This window comes from Neltuma alba, unplaced genomic scaffold (assembly GCF_004799145.2).
Source record: "Neltuma alba isolate B1F8T4 unplaced genomic scaffold, ASM479914v2 tig00013981_pilon, whole genome shotgun sequence".
Taxonomy (NCBI): domain Eukaryota; kingdom Viridiplantae; phylum Streptophyta; class Magnoliopsida; order Fabales; family Fabaceae; genus Neltuma; species Neltuma alba.
Genome location: NW_021637976.1, coordinates 4,259 through 30,680, shown reverse-complemented (window position 1 = coordinate 30,680; position 26,422 = coordinate 4,259). Strand labels below are relative to the sequence as shown.

The 26,422-nt window shown below is 32.1% G+C and overlaps 2 protein-coding genes across 2 annotated transcripts; one reads left to right on the top strand and one right to left on the bottom strand.

The window, feature by feature from the left end:
- Positions 1–2,191: 2,191 nt before the first annotated feature.
- Positions 2,192–6,691, bottom strand: LOC114739446 (ras-related protein RABC2a-like). The gene is made up of 6 exons (XM_028927505.1): positions 6,433–6,691; positions 5,442–5,510; positions 4,825–4,890; positions 3,750–3,871; positions 3,492–3,620; positions 2,192–2,798 (listed from the first exon to the last, which is right to left on the bottom strand). The coding sequence occupies exons 1-6, from the start codon at positions 6,611–6,613 to the stop codon at positions 2,688–2,690; spliced, it is 678 nt and encodes a 225-aa protein (XP_028783338.1). The 5' UTR covers positions 6,614–6,691; the 3' UTR covers positions 2,192–2,687.
- A 10,090-nt stretch (positions 6,692–16,781) lies between these two features.
- On the top strand, positions 16,782–24,967 carry LOC114739445 (NAC domain containing protein 50-like). Its single transcript, XM_028927504.1, has 4 exons — positions 16,782–17,189; positions 17,459–17,742; positions 18,109–18,318; positions 23,750–24,967. The coding sequence occupies exons 1-4, from the start codon at positions 16,946–16,948 to the stop codon at positions 24,386–24,388; spliced, it is 1,377 nt and encodes a 458-aa protein (XP_028783337.1). The 5' UTR covers positions 16,782–16,945; the 3' UTR covers positions 24,389–24,967.
- The last annotated feature ends 1,455 nt before the right edge of the window (positions 24,968–26,422 follow it).

Here is a 26,422-nt window from a genome sequence, read left to right as displayed (position 1 = left end):
ATTAACATGTGCAACTACTAAAAGGATTATTTTGAGAAAAAATGGATGACAAAGTAGATTGCGGTCTTATATTTGTAACTAAATTAAAAGTCAAATTAGCTTTTATATTAAAAACAAGATGAACTATCAAGAGTTGCATAAACCCCATTTGTTTGGTCCATGACATAGACCTAATAATCTCGTGAAATCATATATAGTTTTGTCAAGAGGACTCAATTTTAGACTAATCATTTATGCCGGTTACCTTGTACTTGTCAAAAAAACCAGTCAGCACTAAGAAGATCAAGTGATGACATCTGAGATTGTTGATACAAATGGGTCTGGATCCTTCTGCAGCCTTTTGAAAGAAAAAGAAGCTGACCATCTGATCCTTGGTCTCAAACAAACAAGTCTACCTAGTACCGGCAAAGATGTGGCAGTTTGTCCCAGAAACTCCATCTTGCCATGAATTGAGCTTTTGTTGTCTGCCTTGCCTGCATCATTACCACAAGTATTTCATATTTTTTGTTAATTCTATCAAATCATCATGTGTACTTGGTGATCTAAATTGTTGAAGACATTGACATGGACAAAAACGACGGTTGTGATATTTAATAAGAAGGCCCAATGCGCAAGACTCCTACCAGGTGAGATCTAAGGAGAAAGAGAGGTACGCAGGCTTACACTCGCAAGCGAAGAGGTTGTTTCTAGAATTTAAACCGTGACCTCCAAATCACATGACAACAACCTTTTATCACTACTCCAAGTTAACTCTCTTGTGACATTAATAAGAGGAGTGGGGAAAATTTCATTGATGGCAATGACATGGGCAACAAAACAATGATCCCTCAATAGATTGATTAGCAAGCAGAATTGCAACCAAAGGATGAAAAGAAACCCTACAACCATTAACGTAGAGGTTATTACAAGCTGCATCACAGTCAAAGGTCTGATCTTTCTGTCAAGGGTCACATGCCATTCTAAAAAAACATCAGTGGCGGCTGACACAGCAACAGAGTACTTCGACTAATTTTCCATAGGTGAAGAGGCCACTGCAATAGACATTAAATGGGCAAAACAGGCACTGTTTTTATAGCAGGCAATGTTCTAAGTTGGTTAAATTTCCTAAAAAAGTAAGCAAAATAAAAATAAGAAAAGCCATAGGTCAAACTTTATATCATGTGATGAATGATACAGACCTTCCCCCCCCCCTTCTTGGACTGAAGAATGATACAGACTTTGATTCAGAAGTTTATACCATTAACATGAATAATCTTATTATGAAGTTTTAAGAAGGTGAAATTAAAATCAAACTTGTATTTTAATTAAACTTAGTATGTTGATAAGTCGTCTAGGTGGCAAACAAAAGTGCCTTTTGTTGTTGCATTGTGATTGTGATGTGCAGTGCTGTTATCACACGAGAAAAGACAACCTTAATGGATTCATCAACAACAACGATGTCAAAACCGAAGTTTGAAGTAATAAGATGGCTGAAAATATTACAGACTACTCTTCCTCTGCTCAAAACAAAGAAAACAAAAATACAAGATGAAACTAAAGTAAAAGGTGTCCTTGGGATTTTTAACATCGTTTACCCGGTAATTGAGTTTGTTTTCGAATGACGTGACAATATACAATTTGATCAGTTATCGCCGAAAGAATTAATCAGTAAGTATGGTGAAGACTAAATTAATTGATTCTTTTGTATTTATATATCAAACAAATGAAAAATATATATGATGGTACACAAATTCACATCCCACCTTTCTATCCATTATCTTGTTCTTTATTTATATCCATCTAAACATACTATTGATACACATGGTATGTGAAAAAGTTCTTTGGAAAAAAGAAAGAAAGAAAGTTTTCTCATTCTCATTCCCCATTATATACCAAACTGTCAATTCACCTCTGAAAATATAAAGAATATGGCTTAAGCCAAAAACATGATCATAAAACAACACAAGTTCTCAATGCAAATTTACCATTTGAAAGACATATATAAGTAGAGCTCTTCCAAAGAAACCTAAAATAAACCACTATGATAGGACTAAAGTAGTGCTCTTCAACTTATCTTTTACCATGCTTCTAATTAGCTTTAACTAATGATCAAATCATTAAAACATTCAAAAACAAAGCCATATAATTCTTCTGAATTCCCCACCACAGTACAATAGATAAAAGGAACGCATAAATGTCTGCTGCTATTGACTTGACCAACAGAAAATGAATTGATAGTGTAATAAGCATAAGTATCAATTTATAGTGCCCATACGAATTGAGGTTCAAAAAATACAAACATATAAATACAAATTCATCACTCACCCAAAATAGAAACCAAAAAATAAAAGTAAAAACGTATATTTCTCTGACTTATCCTGACAAGACAGATCCAATACTTACTTTCACACATTTAAAATGGATATAAGACATATTTACATATCATGTACTTGACATTTTCCCAAAGCTAAAGCACATGTTATGATCATCTAAACAACCAGACTGGCTGAGAATAAAAGAGTAGATAACCCATCTGGACCAGCTGCTTGAGTAATTTATGACACCAGGCTTGAATAAATATCAAAAGGATAATAATCTTGTGGACTATTCGGTCGTGTAATAAAATTCTTCCTGTTGCTAGTAACAAAATCTGCTGAGATATAGTATCTCTAGTGTGGAATCTAATGTATCTTCTTGTTGCAGCATATTTACTCTAAACAACAGCCTCCACCTCGATGCATCATCTCATATGCGTGCTTTTGCTTCTGTTTCTTCACTAGTACAGAGCCTTTTTCACGTAAACTCGGTACCTCTAACATCTGTAAATCAATAGTTGATCAAAGAGCAGAAGCAATTAATAAGTTGCAACCCGTGCAGTTTAATGCCACACCAACTAGCTCTCATCGCATCAACATTAGGTCCCCAAAAGAAAGCAGCTCAATTATCATTAATCACACATCCTATGCTTAAGCAAGGACAACAGGGAAAAAATTGAACTGAGATTTTAATAGCTACTCAAGCTCAATTCAGTTCCGGTCATAACTATTTGTTATACATTAGTAATTCCAGCATCCCTAGTCTATTTGACAAAGAGACTGTAAGGCAACAAGTTGATTGTTTTCATTGAGTAACTTACTAGGTTTTGGAGGTTAAAATTATATAGACCTAGTAATCTCAAGGCTTAGTTCTTAGTTAAGTCTAAAAACAAAGAATTATGCACTTTGTTTAAACATCCAGCTCAAACATCAAAGCAATTAAATCGACTGAGAGATGCAAGTAATGTGTTTAATATCCACTACGATCCAATTTGAACAAATCCAAGACTCAACACTACAATTACAAAGTAGCTTGAGAATTCAGTCATTCACCATTGCAGTTCATACCACTTACAAAAGAAAAAGGGAAAGTAAAAACATTTCTTCCATCCACAAGCAACACAAATTAAAAATCACCAAGGTAAGGCAGAGGACCCAGGAAATAATAGGAAAAAGAAAGTTATAACAAAATCATACCTTCAAGGAGAGATCATCAAAGCATTGCTGAACATTTTCTCTGGTTTTAGCACTACACTCTACGAACAAGCATCTATGTTTCTGTGCAAGAGCCATACCCTCTTCCTTGGTGACAACTCTTTCGCTATCCTGGAGGTCAAAAATGACTATGGTCAAAATTAACAAGAACAAAAAATTGCAATTTATGGATATCATGGCAAATTAAAATTCTAGGTCAGAGAGAAATTATTGCTTTACATCATTTAATATAAAATTTACCTTATCCACCTTATTCCCAACTAGAACTTTGATGCACTCAGGATTAGTGCTGTAGAGTTCAACTTCTTTCGCCCATAAGTCCTCCAAGTTTTTAAATGTTTCGCGCCGTGTCACATCATAGACTGGATTTGAAATTTGAAGAGGATAGCTGTTAGATTTCAAGATAATAATCAGGGAATAATGAAAAGCAAAATACGTGGGAAAAAAAAAAAGAAAAGAAAATTATTTCGAACTTCCTGTCAAAAATTCCAAATACATTACTGCAAGTGCTCCAAGTAGACCGGTGCCATAATAAGTAATTTTAAATATTGACATTTTGAACACAACACAAACATTTAAAGAACTCTTATCCTCTTTTGCAATGGCACTATTCACCCTAAAGTCTGAGCGTCTGTTTCAGATCGACCGCAGAAATTCCTATATTCGGAAGTAAATCAGAACGTGAAAAGGATTTTAATGGGGAAAGAATATGAAAAAGTCAAGACCCTAACCCTTTTCTGAATTGTAGTGATAATGTGAGGAGAAGACAAACTATTAAAAATAAACGATCCGTAGTTAATTCACCTCTAGGAAAATGTGGTTTCTAAGCTGGTAATGCAAGTAGTAATGTAGTGGCATAGCATAAAGATGATAAAAATAAGACCAAATTTGTGTTTAATCAGAAGAGCATATACATGCATATTTCCAGGGTCTCAGTTTATGGTATGCTAAGGAAAACTATAATGGATGAAAATTTCAAACAATACAAAATGCTAAGAAAGAAGCTTGCCACAAACTTTCATCTTTATACAGTGCCCCCTGCATTCGATAGCATTTGTCTAACATTATATCCAACCATTTAATGAGTTGTTGATGTATTCACATTTATAAATAGTACAACATAAATATCAATTTTAATTTAAATGATGAAATATCAAGTTGAAAACATAGACCACCATCATCTTTCATTCAAAGTTTCAAACATGTGTAACAGATTGTACTCATTGCAATTCATCTTCATATGATATATATATAAAATTAATTAAACGTGTACTAAAAAGCATCTAAATTCAGTTTTTCAATATCTTTAGCATACCAAGAATGACTCCATGCGCACCTCTGTAGTAAGAGCTTATCACTGTTCCAAACCTCTCCTGGCCCGCTGCAACACATTCAAATTATATTAACAAATGGCACCAAATAACTGGTGACAGGTTTCATGTGATAAGAAATTCGATTGGGAATAAATAAATAGTAGTCAACCATATAAGCCCAGAGATATCGCAGGAATGAGACAGAGAAGTTCATCAGGTCAATTCAATACAGAATCTAACCCACAACCTCCTTCACTGGTGGAGACTAAAGATTAGGCCAAAGAATTATGGAAGGAGAACAAGTTCTTAGTGCTAAGGTGACAGCAAGTGTTTATACACATTGTTTTCAGTTAGATTTGCTATGATAGAGTCAAAAATTAATTACCAAATTGATTTTGTAAAATTATCTTGTAAATAGGAACACCCAACCTTGTCTATTTTGTCTTGTAAAAAGGAACAGAAGGGGTATATTTTTTTTATGAGGGAATTATCATGTCTTTCTCTACGTAAGCCAGGAGATCATTTTCAGCATTCAGTTATTGGCAAATTAATAAAAATCACAAAGCTGCAAGAGCGGCTAATTGATAATATTGCCATATATATGTAGAAAATCAGTTACCTGTGTCCCAAATAGTAAGTTTCAATCTTTTGCCACTAATTGTAAGGAGCTTGATCTTGAAGTCCACACCTGCAAATAATTTAAGAGTATTGGCATCTTTGGATGTAAACAAAAGTAAGAATTAATCAAATAAAAAGCAAGATTTCAAGATCCTTATCAGCAACAAAATTATGATACACTACTCGTCTCAAGTGAGACACTAAAAAAAAAAAAACTAATTTAATTAATTAAAAAGGTACGGAGCAGGGAAATGAGAAACTTTGTGTGATCATGCTGCAATTTGGTTAATATGGATCAGAACTTTTGTACATGGCTTCTATAATTTGTAATACATGTTGAAGCGCTCATCTTCAAAGTCGTTAAGTGTTTTACATTATATCCACATAGTGCAGTTCAGATGATGCATAAGAAGCTTAAATTAGCTCCCTAGACTTGAACCAAGCTTGTAACAAACACATACAAAATAACAATTCAGAATAATCGAAACCGTAGAGTGGGAGTAAAGACTGTAAAGTGGAGGCTGACTTGGTGAACAATTCTATAAGAATCCACGTCTAAACAAACTTCACCACACAACAAGTGAGGAATTTTCAACAGAGGAACCCCTGAATTCTTGGAGAAATAATGCAAACTTTGAGCCTTTTTTAGATTTCCAATTTGGATACTGAAAACTCCACAACCCAGAGTTTGATATTCAATCCAAAAATTGATGGACAATCGTATCCTATACGACGTAACTAATACAAGAATCATCATGTTCTATTCACACAATTAATATGAAGAAGATACCATATTAACATCCTGCAAGTATCCAATTCCAGAAACAGATTCTTCCCCAATAAACATTTGCAAATAACTGTAACATCCTGCAAGTATCCAATTCCAGAAACAGATTCTTCCCCAATAAACATTTGCAAATAACTGTTACTCAAATGAGAAGGTAGAACTGATGAAACTAAAGAGTGAGAGAATCATTAATCAATTTAAGTACCAATTGTGGGTGAGAGGTCCTGAACGGAGTTAGAGATGAAGCTGAGAAGAAGACTGCTTTTGCCAACCCCAGAATCGCCAATCAACAATATTTTAAAGGAGTAATCAAGACTGCTATTTCCCACTTTCGAGCCAGAACCCATCTTTGTGAAAGAGCTTTTAGAAAGTGTTACAGTAATCATTCCACCATGATTAGTATGCTCAGCAAGAAGAAAAGGGCAGAGAGGAGAAAAGAGAATAGAGGGAGGAAGGAGGAAAATGGAAGAGAATGACACAAGAAGAAGGTGACGAGGTGTAGGTGTGTTTCGTTGAAGGAAAATTACAAGAGGGAGGACAAATGTCCTCTTTCCTTGGAAGGCTCGAAGCGGTGAGGCGCTCTTGTGGTTGACCTTCACGCGCCTTCACTTTCACACTGTTGTGCCGGATCATCCTTATTAATTATTTTGTCTCTTTCTTAATCAATCAATTCATCCTTTCAATATTTAATTTAAATATTAAATAAAGTTTACAAATGCCACTTTGTCCATAAAAATCTTTTTTTAAAATGATTAATACATTTATGATCATGAAAGATAAAATTTATGACAATATAATTCTTTCACATAGTACAACAAAATAAAAATAATGAATGATCCAAGCCATTGCTTTATACTCCTCTTCTACTATTTATAAGACAGAAAAAGAAGATTTTTTTTAATTTTATCTATAGGGTATTGAGAAAAAAAAAATTTATATGGATGTACAATTTTACTCATCATTTATTATTGTATTGATTTTGTTTACATGAAGTACAATGTATATTAAATAGAAATACAATTAAAAAGTTGTTGAATTTTAAATAAGTTAATAAAATTTAAGATTTTTTTAGTTTGTGTGAAATATATTAGAAATAACTTATAAATATGACCCAAAGAGTATAATATATTGTACATATCTGGCAATATATATATATATATATATGTATTTATATATATAAAGGTACCAGAGGACTCGATGCATCAAATTGGGGAAAATCAATGTTAAACAGGGACTATTTTATTTAACATAGAAGCAATGAACCTAATTATTATATACGTGATAATATCAGACAAATTATTGCTTCTTTGTTTTGCTTTTGGTTTATAAACAATAATAATGTTTATATTCCGTTACACGCTAAGTTCGCCTGCAGATAAAATATTTAATTTATAACAAGTTATGTAATTCATCAATTATTTAAACGTTCTGCTCTTGCGCAAAAAAATATTGAATTTTGAAATTAAAGTATAAAAATTTTGGAAAACATATTAATTAATTATTTAAATTTAAATATAAATGTTTGTTTTTATCAAAAAAGACAAATAAACAAATAGCCACCTTAATCTATCTTTATAGGAAATTGCGTGGGACTCGTATGTTATATATAATTTGAGATGAAAACATTGGGTATGGTTTATAAATAATACAATTTGTGTATATATTACTTGTTCATATTGAATTATACATTAGAACACATTTGTAGTTTTGTGGTTCACACATGGTTGTTTTGTTCTTCAAATATATGCATTAAAAAAAGAATTTTAATATTGCATGGCGTGACTTCTTGTCTAATTTGCCTAATCAACACTCCTTCGGTCCTTAATATAAGACCTAATTAATGAGTTGGTTTTGGTCCTAAATATACGAATCATTTCTTATATTTATCAGTTTTCTCTAAATTACCCTATAGATACTCCATCAACCATAATCAAGTAGAAGAGAGATAGGGTATTAAGAAAGATGATTATAGTGTTTTAGGAATCACATTTCTTATGATCAACTAACTTATCTAACTTCCTTACTCTAATCAAATTAGTTAAATGAGTTTTATATTAATGATTAGAAGAGTATTATCGAAATATCAACAATTAAAAAGATAAGCATGGCATTTATTCATTCTTTTACATATAGCTAGACGGGGTTCCAAAAACAAAAGATATTTCACCATGCCGAAAGAGACCCAACTCCATGTACATCAAGCTGCAATAAATAAATACTCCTTTGATCCTTAATATATATATATATATATATGATCTAATTATTGAGTTAGTTTTGGTCCTAAATATAAGACTCATATCTCATAATTATCAATTTTTCCTAAATTATTTTTGTAGATATTCACTCAACCATAATCAAGTAAAAAAGAGAGGGAGTATTTTAAGGAAGATGATTATGATATTTTAAGAAAAATATGTCATATTTCTTATAGTTAATTAACTTAACTGACTTTCTTAATTTAATCAAATAAGTAAAATAGATATTATATTAAGAACCGGAAGAGTATGATCTATCTATAACTTATGTATATATAGGCCAAAAAAAAAGTTGTACTCCTCCGATCCTTAATATAGGACCCAATTGTTGAGTTGGTTTTGGTCCTAAATATAAGACTCATTTCTCATATTTATCAATTTTCTCTAAATTACCCCTATAGATATTCTCTAAACCATACTCAAGTAGAAGAGGGAGAAATATATTAAGAAAGATGATCATGGTGTTTTAGGAAAAACATGTCACATTTCTTATAATTAACTAACTTACCCAACTTTCTTAATCTAATCAAATTAGTCAAATGGGTCTTATATTAAAGACTGGAGGAGTATATATATAATTATATAGAGAATGTGGTAATATGTTAATAGTGTTCACATTAATACTAATGATGAATGAGAAATTAAATAAGATGAGATTAAGGGAGTAGTTGAAATTTGAAATGGGAGGAGCGCGTGCAGTGCTGGCAGAAAACATAAAGAGAGAATTCAAAACTGGCGGATTGAGGGAGGGCCCTTAAAGTAGTTTGACCACTGCTAATTCAGTTGAAGCCCATCGCACTGATATACACACGCATATATGTTCTTGCTGAAAAATATACATACTACCTTTTTAATATAAGAATTAATTGATTAATTTAAATATATTAAAAAAATTAGTTAAATTAATTATTCGTAATTAAAAGGCATTGTCTTTCCTAAAATATTATTGTTAATCATATGTATTAGCTAGAACTACTATTTGATGAAGCATTTAACATGTGTAACTACTAAAAGAACTATCTTTAAAAAAATAAATAAAATGAGAGAAGTGAATCTAGGTCTTATATCTAGAATTAAATTAAATGTTAAACTAGCTCTTATATTAAAAATCGGGAGTAGTACAATATCAAGAAAATTGTCTTATGTCTAATACTCTTTTAATTCTTAATGTAACAGCTACGCAACTATTTTGAATGGATTAAGAAAATTAAATAAATTATTTAACTATGACAAATGTAATATGATCTTCTTAAATTAATTAACTATTCAATTTTAAGACAAAGTTTGATAAATTTTAAAATTGTTAGTGGTTTTTACCTAAATTAATTTTAAAAAATTATAAATATTACTAGTATTTTTTGTTTTCAACAGAGTGAATTGATTCTTTAACTAGCCAATTCCTGCTACTTCTTCTTCCCTTTCGGCCGTGGGCTGTGGTTCTTATTGGAGGGGGAGCGTGCGTGTAACGCGGCCCAGTGGCGCGATAGGGAAATGAAATGAAGAGCAAGACCGTGAGTAGCTGCTTACGTTGCAGAGACAGATACAGAGACGTAGGTATTGTGAATTTAAAACAGACACGCCTCGACAGGTGTTCGCCATGCACGCTTCACGCAATTCCCCAACACTGTCCTCATCCTTCACCATCCACTCACTCACTCTCACCCTTACTTCTTCCAATTTTATTTCTTATTTCTTTTGGCTCATAAATATATGCAGCCATATTCGTTGCCCTCATCCCATGCACGGGGTTAGACGTGTACAGTAGACCGGCCGGACTAGATCAAAATCAACAAGAAATTTAGTACTCCTCCGGTCCTAAATGTAAGACCCTTATACTAGAGTGTATAAGGGTCTTACATTTAGGACGAGGAGTATTACTTTCTGTTTTAATAATAAGATCTCATTTGTAATATGTAAATGAGTTTTTATAATAAGAACAGGAACTCGTATGATTTTTTATTGGATTAGGCATAGTAGTTTATGGTATAGTCAAGTGAAACCCGAGATCGGGTTGGATTAGACTTAATCTATTAGATTGTTAATGACCTTAATTTTCTTTTTATTAAATTTACAGTAAAAATCATATAATCATATAAAAATCATCCCAAAATATTAGAACTCGATCATAAATCCATAATAACTTCCAACAATATTAAACAAAGATAAAAAATTCACATTACAAAATACTTTTTTTTAAAAATAAGACCGGACCAATCCGAGCGGTCTAACCACTTACTTTAGAACTTGATCCAGTTTGGTCTGATTTTATCACATTGTTATTTGGACTAGACCTAACTAGACTAGATTACTGGGTTTTTGAACACTTCTACACGAGATTATAATGTACTAATTACATATTCAATAATTGACATAGTATGTTAAATTTTTCTTATATCATAAGCATATTTAAACATAATTCATTTAAATTATTTAATTAATATTAATTTTTGTTTGAAAAATTCAATGAATGTATAATATGCTGCTTTTTCTCATAAATTGAAAGCGATGCAGTTCATTCATTTAAATGTGCGGAGCCACTTAATTAAATTTATAAACGCGCAAACTTTTCTTCTATAAAATGTGTAAATTTGTTTCAACTATGTCTGTTATTCGATTTTTTAAAATTAAATTTAAGGATTTAGGGTCAATTAAAAGACAGGTTAACTGATTCTGATGCAAAAAAATATGGTTAACCAATCCATGAGAATTAAAAAAAATATTAAATTAATTATTTGTTATCGTTGTGCGATAAATTATAAATATGTGTCACTTTTCTTGAAACATTTCTATTTTAGCGAGATTATTATATGCGAACAACAGAAAGAAACGATGAAATTCTTAAAAAAAATCTATAAATGAAGGTATTATATAATTTCATTATAATATCAGTTTTATATAATTTCATTCTCTTATCAGCTGTATATATATTAAATAGGAATAAAATAAAAAATTTATTAAATTTTAAAAAAAATTAATCAAATTTAAGGTATTTCTAATTTAAGCAAAAAATATTAAAATTTTTTATAAATAAGATCAGAGTATTTATTTTTGTGAAAGCAATTAAGCAAATGTGGAAAGAGCCGCAATGAGGAGGGGTTAAAATGAAAAACCCAGAAATAGTAAGACGCAATAAAGTGAATAGTGAAGGATCAGATTCCCCTAGATCGCGGGATCTCCAAGGATTTTTCTAATAATAAATAAAATAGACTGAAAACAGAGCATATAACGGGGGCATTAAATCTGAAGAGAATCTAGATAATGCCACGTGGCAAACGAATGAATAACAGATCTTACACGTGCACCACGTGCCTTATCCTCCCTAGCAGACAAGCATGACTCTGCTCGCCCGCCCCAGGCTTCGTCGTTGACCGACAGTTTTCACAGTTTCCATCACTTTCTAAATTAAGAAGGGTGTTTGTATTGAAACTAAATAATAATTTTAAAAATAATTTTATAATATATAAAGTAAGTGTATGAAAAAAATTTGTCTTGACCTATAAAAAAAAGCTTTAAGAATCCAGACACCTCCTAAAATTTGCATTCATATGAGTTTATGAAAACTATTTCTATATACTTATTTTAAATTTTTTAAAATTATTTTTTAAAAATTAATCAAAAATCTTATAAATATAAGTATAAGTAACTTTAAATTGATGAAAATTTTAAATTTATTTTTATTAAAAAATTTTCTCTCTTTTCATTCATAAAAATTTTCACATTTCTCTTCTCTTTCTTTTTTCCCAATAAGAATTATATAATTGCATGTTTGGCATCATTTAGCACTTAAAAACATATTTGGAGATAAACTTCTCTCACATACTTATGTCGTACTTCTTTGGTCTTATTTATAAGTCACTCTCAGCATGTTTCATACAGACAAAAGAAAACTTTAAACCTTATTAACTCTCATTTAAAATTCAATTACTTTTCAACTTTATCCATATTTAATACATATTATTTCTTATTTAAACAAAGTTAACATAATAATAAACAAAGGGTAAAATTGTATATCTATACAAAAAATTTCTCTCAATACTCTATAAATAGAGCCAAAAAATATATTCTTTATCTGTTCTATAAATAGGACCAAAGGAGAATTTCATCTATTATGGTTAAAAAACTATTTAAATTAGAAAATTATCATTGAATACATTACAAAAGTAATTTATATTTTGAAGTGAAAACTTTTTGTACCAGTGACTTATATCACAAAAATATTAAAAATCCAAATTATTTACATGTAAAATTTGCGACTCGTTAGTATTTACGGGGCTTTGCGCATAATACGAAAACATCACTAATTATCAGTTTAAGCGGAATTCGAGGGTGTAAGTTTTTGGCGGCAAGGGCGAAAACATCAGTTACTATTGCGTTTTCACTTTTCAGGGAGACATCATTGCACTGACAAAAAAGGTCAGAATGGGACAATGGACGATGGTCCCAACTCCCAAGTCACATTAAGGGAATGGGAGGAGTACCAATGAAAGCTATGTTTTGAATAAAGTACCGTTAGCTCTAATCCTTTAACACGTTAATTTTCATTCTTAGTGTAAAAATTAGTTAATTAATTTAAATAGATTAAAAAATTAGTTAAATTAATTATTTATAATAAATAAGTATTGTTCTTTTAAAAATATTATTACTAATTAAGTATATTAGTTAGAAGTAAGATTATGACAATGACTGTCTTAAAAAATAGATAAATATAGAAGATAAAGTGAATTAGTGTCTTATATTTAGAATCAAAATAAAAACTAAATAAGTATTTATATTGAGAATTAAAGGTAGTAAAATACTACATAAAAGTTACTTTTACATTCAATTTATCCTAAATATAATATCTCAATTTATTTTTTTCATATTTATCTGTTTTTTTAAGGTAAAGCTTGTACTAATTGCACATATTAAAAATTTCATGAAATGATAATTCTAGCTAACACACATGATTACTAAGAGTATTGTAGTAAAGACAACATATATTCATTATAAATAACTAACTTAACTAATTTTTTTGTCTATTTAAATTAGTCAATCAGTACTTATATTAAGAACTAGAATATGCAATATATAAATACATATATATGTATTATCTCTAGTCTTAAATATAAGAAGTAATTGAATAATTTGAGTAGATTAAAAAAATAAGTTAAGTTAGTTATTTATAATAAATAGATATGATCTTTTCTAAGATATCTTTACTACTCATGTTTATTGGCTAAAATTATCATTATTAGAAAGACTGTTTAAAAAAATAGATAAATAGAAAAAACAAAAGTGAATTAAGCTTTTACATTTAAAACTAAAATAAAGTTTTATATTAAATATCAGAGATAATATATATACTTTTATTATTTTTGTGCAATCATGTGTTTACGCATATACAGTGGTGCAATTTAGTCTTATTTTAGTGTAATCTTACCTGTTACTAGACGTATATATAAACATATGATTGCATTAAAGTAAAGTAAAAAAAAAAAAATACGGGTAAAATCGTATTACTAAAAAATGAGGATGTTGGGTACACATGAAAAATAACGTCAAGGATAAAATTGCATGTTTGTCCTACATGTTTTAACAATTAATAATTCACGTGAAAATTGGGTGTTAATTTAAAACAACTAATACAAAAATTAATAAATAAATTTGTATGCACACTCGTGCGGCCCATATATATATATGTTACAAGTTTCATATATATTTTTGTTTTAAGAAAAATTTATATAGAAAAATATTTTATAATTAAATTTGTAACTTAACTCTTTATATTTACCAAAAATTTTTCAAGAAAAACAAGAAAATTTTTTGAGGTATTATTAAATTAAATTTTTTTGCCCTAAGTCTCATCCTCTAAAATAGAAATAGAAGTAATAATTTTCAAGGAAGTAAAAAATATTTTAGGAATGAAAACCCACTATAAAACTAAGTTTCTAAAATTAATTGAAAGAAGATGATCATAAAAAAATTACAAGGTAGAATCATGAATTGTGAACCGACAGTAATAATAATTTCTTATGTTATATTGATATTGGCTTTTAATTCACAAACCCTCCATGCCTGAATATAACTTTTTCCCAGTTAATTATAATAACCAATTTATTTTATTTTCAATAATCAGAGTGTTATTTGTCCAATCAAAGTTAAAAATTACGGAGATGCTCCATGAAAAATGCTAGCTAATAAAATTCATTCATTTATGCATACCATTGAGTAAAACTCTTGGGTATTGTGTGAGGTAAATATTAAGATTAAGGATTTTTCCCATCTCATACCATGTTACATGTCTTGTGTAATTTCGGGATAGGAGAAATGACCATGAAGTTCGCTTTATCTGAGGTCTATATTTTTTATTTTTTATTTGGACAAAAATAGTTTCTTGTCACTTAAAAACTGTATTTATACAAAGATAGAAAATTTCAAAGATGATTTTAATTAGTCTGTTTGCATAATCTTGTAGAATTTCTTTTGGCGCAAAAAATTATACTCCCTTAAATATTTATATATAGGGAAGGTTCTTTGATATAAGGTTGATACCAAACACAAGTAACAATTTTTTGTTTTTTTTTAAATTTTAAACTTTTCTTTCTATTTTTGCCTCCATTAAATATGTGTTTTTGTATTACTTATCACACATTCTCTCTCAGTTACTCTCTTCACAAATGATGATACATTTGGATAATAAATTATATTCCTAACATATTTATTATTATTTTAACTAATTTTAATTATTTTTTAACTAAAACTAACATTTTGATTTACATGACTTAGTTGGTTGTTGTTTGTATATAAGACCAAAATAAGTAATTATTTACTTTTCTCATTCTATTTATAAGATAAAAATAGAAGAATTTTTTTGGTCTTATTTATATGTTACATCACTATTTCTTTTTTATATATAAATGTACAACTTAAGTCCTTATAAATCTATTGTAACTCATTCTTACATATCAAGAAATGTATTGAATTGATAAATTTTTTAAAATTTTTTCCTTGCTGAATTTACATATTATTCTTACCCCTCTCTCTCATTTTTTCTCTCTTTCCAACAAAAATTAAAAAAAGGTGAAATTGGAAAATGATCCCCTACAAATAACTTATATTTATGAAATTTTTTCTCTTCAAATAACTTAGAATAAAAACTAGAGTGCTATAATTTTACTTTTTATTTCTTACTATGTTAACTTCATTCTTGTGTTATATAATGTACACCAAATAAAAATAAAGTTGAAATGTTATTAAATTTTAGGGCAAAATTAATAAAGTTCAAATTTTTTTTATAAAGTTATACTGCTTCGATCTTTAATATAAAATTTATTTAACTAGTTTAATTATATTAAGAAAGTTGAGTAACTTAGTTATTTATAATAAATATAACATGTTTTTCTTGAGTATTCAAATCATTTTCTTTAATATCCTCTTTCCCTTTCCAACTTAATTATCGTTGATGGAATATTAATAGAAGTGATTTGAAAAAAGTTGATCAATATTGAAAATAAGTTTCATATTTAGAATCAAGATTAATTCCACAATTAGATTCTATATAAGCAGCGGATGAGTATGCAGGATGAGAGAGCCTATGCTAGTTATGTTAACCTAAATTGAAACTTCAAGAATAGACTTTAAAACATTCATGCACATTATTACTCCTTTTATAGGAAGAGGAAATAAAATAATTAAGATAAGGCTCAGATAAATTAGGATGAATCAGATGGCAAAGTAAAAAAAGTATGAATCAATACTAACGTTAATGTTAATATAAAATAGGATAAATCTATAACAAGCGATATTATTAACTTGTTTTATCAAATTTCCTATGTCTAAATGCAAAATTAGTGGCAAATCGTGCTATAAACAATGCATATAATTAACGAAAAAAACATGTCTAGTTTTAAAAAACAAAAACATGATATAATATGCCAGATTTGTTCTTCTCTTTAATGTTACCATTTGTGTTCAATGGATCCCTTTATTGCCTCATCTAAACAACAATCGAGATAGCTAGAGATGGCTTCTAGCGAGTCATCTCCAGAATGGTCCCAAGCCCATAAGATCGGTTTTTCACAATCAGGGGAAAGATCTCACTAATTTACTTTGGAAAAAAAATTCTATTTGTTGAGTATTTTCTTTTTAACTGTGAAGGAAAGTCCAATTATGTGGTTTCCGTGAATGGTTTTGTTGAGCCAGTGACTGCCATTTCTGTCGCATTTTCCAGTAACGCAATCCAACCAAAAGCGATTCCCTTTTTATTTTCTTTATCTCTCTCTTTTTTATTTTGGTATTTTAAAGGGAAAAATTAATCCCTGGAGGCCACGAAGTGAGAATTTCTTGTCATTGAAGGTACCCTCTTTTGTTGCTTGACCCTCAATCAAAGACCCATCTTTTCCGTTTTGCTTCGGCAACTCCACCACCAGAAGCCCTAATCTCCATACCCACCATCTTCTTCTTCTTGTTCAATCTTGCCCCGTTATGGGTCGCGAGACGTTGCCAGTTGCAGCTCCACCTGCCCCAGTAGCCACAACACCGAATCCAACATCACCAGTAGTAGCACCACAAGCTCCTCCTACATCACTGGCTCCTGGGTTTCGTTTTCACCCAACTGATGAGGAGCTCGTTATTTACTACCTTAAGCGCAAAGTTTGTGGAAAAACTTTCCGATTTGATGCAATCTCTGAGGTCGACATTTACAGAAGCGAGCCTTGGGACCTAGCAGGTCACTCTCCTTTTTGCGCCCCGAAATATTCTACCTTTGTATTTCATTTGTGTGGGTAAAAGACTGATGAGTTTTTCTTTTCTTTTTCCTCAAATTTTAAAGCCTTTTTTTGTTTCATCTCTCGCATTGGGGTTTGACGCTGTAATGCTGGATTTTCTCGAAATGGTTCTTCTTATTTATGTGGAAATTTCATGGGTCTGTGTTCCTTTTTTCTGATACATTTCCGGGTATTTGTTGTTCTGGTGATGGTGGGACGAATGGCTGTTCAGATAAGTCGAGGTTAAAGACGAGGGACCAAGAATGGTATTTTTTTAGTGCATTGGATAAGAAATACGGTAATGGAGGGAGAATGAACAGGGCTACGAGCAAAGGATACTGGAAAGCCACTGGGAATGACCGTCCAGTGAGGCATGACCAAAGGACCGTGGGGCTGAAGAAAACTTTGGTATTTCATAGTGGAAGGGCTCCGGATGGTAAGCGTACCAATTGGGTTATGCATGAGTACAGGCTTGTTGATGAAGAGCTGGAAAGAGCTGGAATTGGGTCGGCCCAGGTGAGATCATAGTTAAATTTACTTAATGTTGTTGTCTCTGGAATAAAAATGTAGAAAAATGAAGCTTGAGATGAGAGCTTAAACTGTTTAAATTATGTCTTCCTTTTCCCTAGTAGCTGGAAAGGGATCTCGTCATTTGAACCAGTCATTTAGTTTTCGTAAAATAAGGAGCTTAGTAGTTTGGGTTCCCAAACTGTGGAACTCTTGGATGCAGAAGTTTGAAGTTATTTCTTATTCAGTTATCTTCCGAGCAACAAACAGCACTGTGTTGTTTTGTTTCGGAAAATATGGTACATGGACGTTGTTATTATATCTCAATCATAGTTTCACCTTGTTTTTAACACTTTTCTCTGCTGGGTGGAAAAGGATGCATACGTTTTGTGTAGAGTATTTCACAAAAATAACATAGGACCTCCAAATGGTCAACGTTATGCACCTTTCATTGAGGAAGAATGGGATGATTCATCAGCACTGATTCCAGGGGCGGAGCCTGTAAATGAAGCTACAGCTCCCCGTCGCTCACTCATTGAAGGCAATGGTCATGTTGGCCGTTTTGAGCGAACTAATGCTGTCCAGGTTTGTTCTTTCCCGGAAAATCATTCAATCTAGTGTAGTTATATGACATGGGGCTACGTCTTGCCTCAGCTGCAGTAAGGCTTCAATTACATGATTGGCACTAAAAAAACTTTTAAAATGTAACAGTTTAAAGTTGTATTTTAAAATTCATATACTAATTTTGTAATTAGGTTCAAATTCCTGGTTTAAAACGCAGTTTTCTATAAACTTTGTGTGGAGCTGTAGATATTGGAGGGTAATATTTACATACTCTCAGAGTAGCTAATTTATTGATTGCTTGAATTAGTCAAATTACTTTTCTGTGATTCTTTCTAAGATTATTGATAACATGAAAAGTGTAAAAATCCCATTCTTCATGAATTAAACTGACAACTAGAGGAGGCAGAATATTTGTTGGGATGTTTCTTTCTCGTGCCACCTGCAGTTTTGCATTTGCAATATTTCCCCTTTTCAGGCTTTCTGGGTGTGTTTATTTTAGTAGCAATTAATGCCATGTTCTCTATATCTCCTTTCATGAGACCAAGAATATTGAGTTAAGGATGAATTTACGTGTCCTAATTAACCAAAATAAAGTAGTAGTTATTGGTTTATTGGCTTGTGTTGGAGCAATGCCAAATCAGCATTAGGATATTTCCGATTTGTTTATTCTGCTTTTCTTAAATGGTTGTCTTATCACTTTTGCTTTTACCATGTGATTCTTATCTTAAAAGGGCTTTTGTAACATGAAGGATTACATTTCTTGGCTGAAAATTTGGCCCTTCTGTCTTTCCTCACTGGATGGAAAAAGAAATGTTGTGCTGCCAGAAAGATGAATCCTCCGACTTTTAAGTCTTCAAACGTCATTCTATGAGCTTTAGACATCATTTAGGCCCTGACTTTGGGAAGTGAAACAAAATATCCATGTTGAATGAGGGTGATAGGACTTCCAGCTTGGGGCCCCATCTTTGCCATCAAGAAAATTTTCATTTAACAGTCTACTTTATGCAGCCACCGGCCCACTTTAGATATTATGTCGTAGTGATGCATTCTGCTTTTTTTGGGTTAATCAAATTTTGATATTATTAAGGAAGAGTTAGATTGATCATGGATACATGGGGGTGGGGTAATTGGAAAGGAAGGAAAGGGAATTTGAGTTTATACTCAAGTTCTCTTGTTTTATGCATCTATCTCCATACCTAGCAATCTCTTTTACCTGGGATTCACAATTTGTGTTGGGTGATTTTGAGACCATCTTTTGCCCAACTCTTTTTTTCACTTTGTCTCTGGGTTAATCAGTGACCATCGCTTTATGGACAATTGTTTATCGCTGTTTTACTAAATTCTTGATGTCATCATTGACGTAATCTTGTGGGGTTAAGATCCACTTTGTTTTGTTTCTGTGGAACTTATCTGTTATTTGGATCAATCTATGCTGATTCGATTGGGAGCTGCAGATTCATAAAATGTCAATTTTAGTTGTTCTTACTGTTTCTGATGGTTCATCAACATTAAAAATATATTGCCAGGGCGAGTTATTTGTGGTTGGGTAATCTAGTTGAAGATATCTTAAGAAAACTTTCTAACTCTTCCGTATAACTTGATTAGTTTATATGATTAATCTTGATTTATATGAGAGAAATAAACTTAGGTATAATTTCATAAGTTCTGTTACAAGGTTCTCTGATAAATACATTAATGTGGAGAACTTTTTTTTGAAACACCTGATAAGGTGGTGCTGAGCTTTGAAAAGATATACGTTCAATCGTTTGTATTCTTGTTGGAAAACTTTATAGCTAATATTTTTTAAGGAAAACCGTGCTTAACTTTTCTCCTAAATAATATCGGTATTTGATTTGCAATTGTAGGAGGTTTAACAGGAAAACTTTCACCCAAAATATCTCTCCGCGAGAATTAGTTTGTTTCATTTTGCTTCGGCAATGAAATATGTTACTAAAAGTTTAGAACCATCCATGATGGAGTTCCTTGTTGCATCGTATTCTGAATTGAATTAGTACAAGTTAATGAGATAACTTCAGGGATTATTGTGACATTGAACAATGGGAATCATCAGTAGAAGCAGTCATGTGGGTTTAATGGAATTCTATGACATCTCACCCATTCGCACCAAAAGGAAGAAAACCCCGAGGAGGGGGTTTGCTTGACATGAAATACCGAGGAGTAATCGATATGCTTTTGAATCATTGGTTTATAAAGGGTGGTTAATTTGAGTTGGAGGTGGATGCTTATAGCTATTTTTTAAAATGACAATTAATTGTTTTCTTAGTTGGGGTGTTTGACAGGAGTTTATATGCTGGCTATGCTACGGAGGAGAGTGAGAGTGAGGGGGTGTGAGAAAGGAACTTTAGTATGGGAAAGGATCACGTACATGTAGACTGAGGATTCATTGATAAGCTGTTGTTAGTTTGTTTTTGGCTCTCTAATTATTTTATAAGTTAGTACCTTTGGTAAATTGGCTTTAAATTTCAGACTAGCTTAAATGGACGAAGTTGGGTATTTATTAAGGCTAATTGGGTTTGACTTTCAAGGATTGCTATGTGCGTAGAGCCAATCTTTAATTCAGAATTTAAATTATCATCGATCTATTTCTTCTGTTGTGGGAAAAAGTGATTGAACATAGATTGAAGTTGGAGACTTTATTTTAGAGAACCAATTTGGATTTATGCCAAGGAGATCTACAACTGAAGCAATTTATTTACTAAAAGGGTTAATGGAAAGATATAGGAGTAGAGGAAGGAATTTACATATGATTTTTATTGATTTGAAAAAAGCTTATGATCGTGTACTAAAAGAAATACTTTAGAAGGCTTTGAAAAAGAAAGGTGTACGGGTTGCTTATATCAAAGTCATACAAGATATGTATCTCGGGTAACTCCTAGTGTAAAAACTCTTGGAGGTAAGATACAGGACTTTCCCATTAAGATTGGCCTACATCAAGGATCTTCTTTGAGTCCTTACTTGTTTAATATTGTTCTGGATGCTCTAACTGAGCTTATTCAAAAAAAAAAAAAAAACCCTTAAGTGCATGTTTTTTCGCGGATGACACAGTTTCATTGGCTGAATTAAAAGAAGAGATTAACTTTAGATTGGAGTTGTAGAGAAGGACTTTAGAGTTGAAAAGTTTTCGCTTGAGCAAGAACAAAATAATATATGCATTGCAATTTTGAGGGGAGACAAGGCAATGGTGATTTGGAGGTAAAGATAGGAGATCAAATTATTCCTCAATATCAAAGTTTAAATTTCTAGGATCCATTGTATATGAGGATGGTGAAATTGATGAAGACGTTTCTCATAGAATCAAGTTGGTTGGTTAAAGCGGAGGGAGGCTACTGGAGTTATTTGTGATAAGAAGGTATCTGAGAAGTTTAAGGGAAAATTTTATTAGACTGTTATAAGACCAGCTTTGTTGTACGGTAGTGGTTGTTGGGCAATAAAGGAGGAATAAGAGCATAAAGTTGGGTAGCAGAAATGAGAATGTTGAGATGGATATGTGGTCATACAAGAAAAGATGAGATTCGAAACGAAAATATCAAAGCAAGAGTTAGTGTAGCGCCTATCGAAAAAAAAATGGTTGAACATCACTCGAGGTGGTTTAGGCATGTGCGGAGAAGGCTATTGGAGGCATTGGTGAGGAGAGTAGATCAGACAACATGAAGTCTCATAAAAAGGGGCAGAGGGAGGTCGAGAAGAAGGCTCAATCAGGTCATTGAATGAGACCTTCTGATCAACAACTTATTTAAGGACTTGATTGTTGATAGAGCACCATGGCGTCGTGTGATTTATGTAGTCGACCCTACCTAGTGGAATAAGGCTTGTTGTTATTATTGTATTGATCTATTTCTTCTAAAATCTCTTCTTTTCTCCTCCCCAAACTTTCTCCCAACCATCTACAAACTTTACCTTTTTCCTCCATTGTTACAGTTGGTATCCTTTCATGTAAGCTATCACATAATACCATTGTTTTAGTTGCATCTTGTCATTGAATTTTTTGTTACAAGCAACTTGGCAGTTGAAAATATGTTCTTCCACATGACTATTAACATCTGTGATACTAATCCTCAACTTGCAAATTGACTTGGCAAAATGCTTAGGTAACCCCACGGGCCTCAAAAAAATCGAAAAAGGAAAAAGGAAAATTGATGCGCTGCCCCACTTTTTAACCGTTCATTTGCCTTCAATTTAAAATAATCGAGAAGGGGCTAAACTGACAGTGTTATATATGTGATATCCTCTCACGAGAGGATCCTTATGCACAGTACTATGGTTTTGTTAGATAATATTGGGCTGTTGAATAATATCTTCAATATTATTTATTTTACATGAGAGAAGGAATGGCATTCAATGAAAGATGAGGTAGAGATGCGAGTGATTTGTTGTGTAAAGTTGTTTGGTGTAAGGATGATAACGAAGCAAAGAAAGGAAATTCTTGTGGTTATCCAGTAACTTCAGATTATTAAAACATCTCCTTTTTCATTTTATTTTGAATTTGTTAGCTATCGCCTTATTGTATAGTGATCTATATTCTATACTACTTATTGTGATTGTCGTCTGTAGTTGGCATCTCAATAAACATGTTACTGCACTTTTGTAGCATAAATGCATCATGGAATTATAGATTTCTCTATTTTGGTGTGGTTGCTGAGTTTACATTCATAGTTTCCCTAGTGACTGGAGTAGTTATCTTTTCTTTTGTTATCTGTTTGATGGGATATTTTTGCCACTTGATAAAAAGTATGTGATGCAATAAAAATGTTCTCAAGTGTAGAGGGAATCTTTGTTTGACCTTTTTTTTCTTCATCATGAATAATTTTGCTTCAACAAAATTTGATATTTTCATTGTGTGACCGAAGAAAATAAATAAATAAATAAAATAATTTCATTGTGTGTGATCAAAATACTAAAGATGTTCAACGCACAAGTATGTTTGTGTGCTGTAACATTTTATTCATTTGGGAATAAATCCCCCCCTCCCAAAAAAAGAAAAAAGGCAAGCGAATGTTAAAATGTGGTGTGATTTCCCTGTCACATATATATATGTATATATTTCATTTATATGCCGAACATTTTTATTATTTTGAGACCAGATTGAGGATTAAGTAAATGATTCGGTTTTGAAGTCTCAGCTTTATCTCCGCAGTTGGCGGATGATATTGAAATTGTTCAAACTGCAAGTGCAGCATATTTTCAATAATTTAAATGTTTATTATTCAAAAATTAGTCTGGTTATTTATATTATTTATGGCAAAAGTACTTGAGTTGTTGAGTGGGTAATAGCATGCAGCTCATGGGGGAAAATTGATTTTGGACCAAACGCGGGAGATTTCACTTCAGTAAACCCTATATTCATTTATGCACTACTAACTAGAAGAATTGCATCACAAATTTGAAGCTGTCATGTGCTAAATGCTTTCTTCATTTTGGTTCATTCTTTCAGGATACTCAATCCATCAATAAAGCTCCTCTTGATGTGAATAAGCTACCAATTGAAACTCAAAATCTGCTAGCTGTCTGCAAGAGGGAGAGCATGGCTGAGTATCCATCACCCGAAAGGGATAATTCTAAGTCTATGGATGATTATCCATCACCACAAACAGACAATCCGAAGCCATTCTCGCTAATATACAAAAGAAGGCGGCATAATTTAAACTCTAGCAATTCAAATGTTCCCGAGGATTCAGCCCGTAATGGCCAGGATCCATGCTCATCGATAATAACAACTGCTGCAACAACACTCCCAGCCACAACCACCACTACAACTACCAGCACTTCCTCAAGAAAACATTTCTTGTCTGCATTGGTGGAGTTTTCCCTACTTGAATCTCTTGAACCTAAGGAAAGTCCTTCGACTCGGGTGCCGGAATTTGACCCCTCTACACTTGACTCCCCTCTGCCCCCCAGCTGCTTGAAATTCATCCAACAGTTGCAGGAGGAGGTTCGTAAACTCTCAGTGGAAAGGGAGACAATGAAGTTTGAGATGATGAGTGCGCAGGCCATGATAAACATTCTGCAATCACGTATTGACTTGCTGACCAAAGAGAACAAGGAGTTGAAGGGAGGCACTGAGAATGCTTAGGAGCTCGTTTTGTACATGTGCAATCTTGCTCTTGCTAGTGTACCAATTTCAGCGCCGCGATGGTGCTTCGTTTTCCGGATCATGTATTATTTTTCAAGAGCTAGTGTTACAGGGAGGTTGATAATCTCTTGGTAAGAAAGGGACTCTGTAAATAGGCTAGTATTTTGGGGTAATATGTGAGAAATGGATTCAATATAGTTCTACAATCTAATTGCTGATGTGCCAAATGGAAGTGAGCCAATCTGCACCATTTGATATCATTTGATATGTGTATCAGATCCATTTCTGATAAACATTGTAGTGTAGGTTGGCTCTAATTCCGTTTGGCACATCAGCATTTAGACTCCAGAACTACATTAGATTCATTTCTCACATATTGCACCAAAATAGTTCCTTATTTGTAGAGTTCCTTTTTCATTATCAGATTACTAACTTCTAAACCTTCCCTGTTGCAAGTAGGTTCTATTGTAGTTTTGAACTTGGACTAGATCTCTCAAGAGTATTGAACTTGTAATTTAAATCGTGTAATGTCTATGGCTTTTAGTTGCCCATCTATATATTCTATAAACCTTGTAGCTATTCTGTGATTGGTCCACATGGCAGTCTTTAGTGATAGTTTCTTTTGCATCTCATTGGTTGTTGGGTGTTGATGCGTGAGCCGCTATTTTCATTCTTGGTGCATGCATCTGCATTGATAATTTTATCTTTATTTATTTTTGTCTTTTTGCTTCCCTGTGTTTTGAGAGGGAGGGGTCTTTTTTTGGGTGGTCCTATAAATATAGGGTTGTTAGGGAGTATTTGTGCAGTGTTGCCATTGTTATCACCTTACTGCTCGAGCCCATCTCTTCCATTGTTCCTCTGCCTGGTCCTTCGTCTCTTGCTACCATCATGGTGTTCTTCATATCCAAGACTTGATAGGCCTTTTTCTGTACCACCATCTTTGACCAACTTTTTCAACCGTGTTTTAGAATAATATTTGTCTTTGCTGCTTTTGACATCATTCTTTGTGTAGGTATGATCGTTTTCAGATTACTACCTTTGATTTTGCTTCTTTACTGGTTGTTTCGGTCTTCGTTGGGATCATAGGAGGTTTGTTTCAGTCTCCAATAATTTTTATCAGGCCTCTACCAACAGTCAAGACTCATGAAAGCGGTTTACGGCCTCGTTGGGCATGAAACTTGATGGCTGGACTAGAAAGGTTGAAGAACAACACTATTCATCAATATTTTTGGAATTCATGTTTTCATCCTAAAAATGAAATTGTAATCAGTGTTTTCATTAGAGCTCCTCTCTCTCTCTCTCTCTCTCTCTCTTTCCGGTCTTTGGGAAGCTCTTATATGCAATTAATATTCTCTAATTCAAATTATTGGAGTATTTGCATTTTGGTTGGAGTTTCTTCTCAGAGTTTTTTTTTGTTTTACCTTTTCTTTTCATAATAAATTTGTAATTATTGTGATTTTTTATTTTTCAGTGCTGATTCTGAAATTATTTTCAGAGAATAAAAAAGAAAAATTATACCATAACATTGATGATGATTGGAATTCTGAATAGTTTCATGGCTAATTCAACAAAGCAGTAGTTGTAGAAGCAAAGCCAAGATGATAAATTAATGAATAATGAATAATATGCAAGTACTAAAACTAAACGCAAAGGATTAAAAAAATATGTGGTTTGGCCAAATCATTAAAACCTCTTGGAGAAATGAGTTGCTGGAGATGAGGCAGTATTTAAGATTTTTATCATTTCCCTACTTTTTTGAGTTTCAATATTTGAGTTTTATGGAAATGTCCCCCCCCCCCAAAAAAAAACTCTAGTTATTACATTTTACTAATATATATGAATTTAACTTATTAAAACATTTTTGCCATATAGTGGAGACTAAGCCTCTTTTATTAGATGTAACTCCAATTGGTTTCTGTAAATCTCTTTATTTACATATTAACCATCTCTTTATTTGAATTTTTAATGTAAAATAAATGCATAGATAAAATGATTAAGATTGTTGAGAATTTTTAGATTATCTACATTGAATTT

Excerpts from the sequence above, each read along its gene's own strand:
- LOC114739446 (XM_028927505.1), bottom strand. The coding sequence starts at position 6,613 with ATGATTACTGTAACACTTTCTAAAAGCTCTTTCACAAAGATGGGTTCT. Across the intron at positions 5,511-6,432 it reads GGACCTCTCACCCACAATTG|GTGTGGACTTCAAGATCAAG; the intron begins GTACTTAAATTG and ends AATTATTTGCAG. Across the intron at positions 2,799-3,491 it reads TTGATGATCTCTCCTTGAAG|ATGTTAGAGGTACCGAGTTT; the intron begins GTATGATTTTGT and ends ATTGATTTACAG.
- LOC114739445 (XM_028927504.1), top strand. The coding sequence starts at position 16,946 with ATGGGTCGCGAGACGTTGCCAGTTGCAGCTCCACCTGCCCCAGTAGCC. Across the intron at positions 17,190-17,458 it reads CGAGCCTTGGGACCTAGCAG|ATAAGTCGAGGTTAAAGACG; the intron begins GTCACTCTCCTT and ends ATGGCTGTTCAG. Across the intron at positions 18,319-23,749 it reads AGCGAACTAATGCTGTCCAG|GATACTCAATCCATCAATAA; the intron begins GTTTGTTCTTTC and ends TCATTCTTTCAG.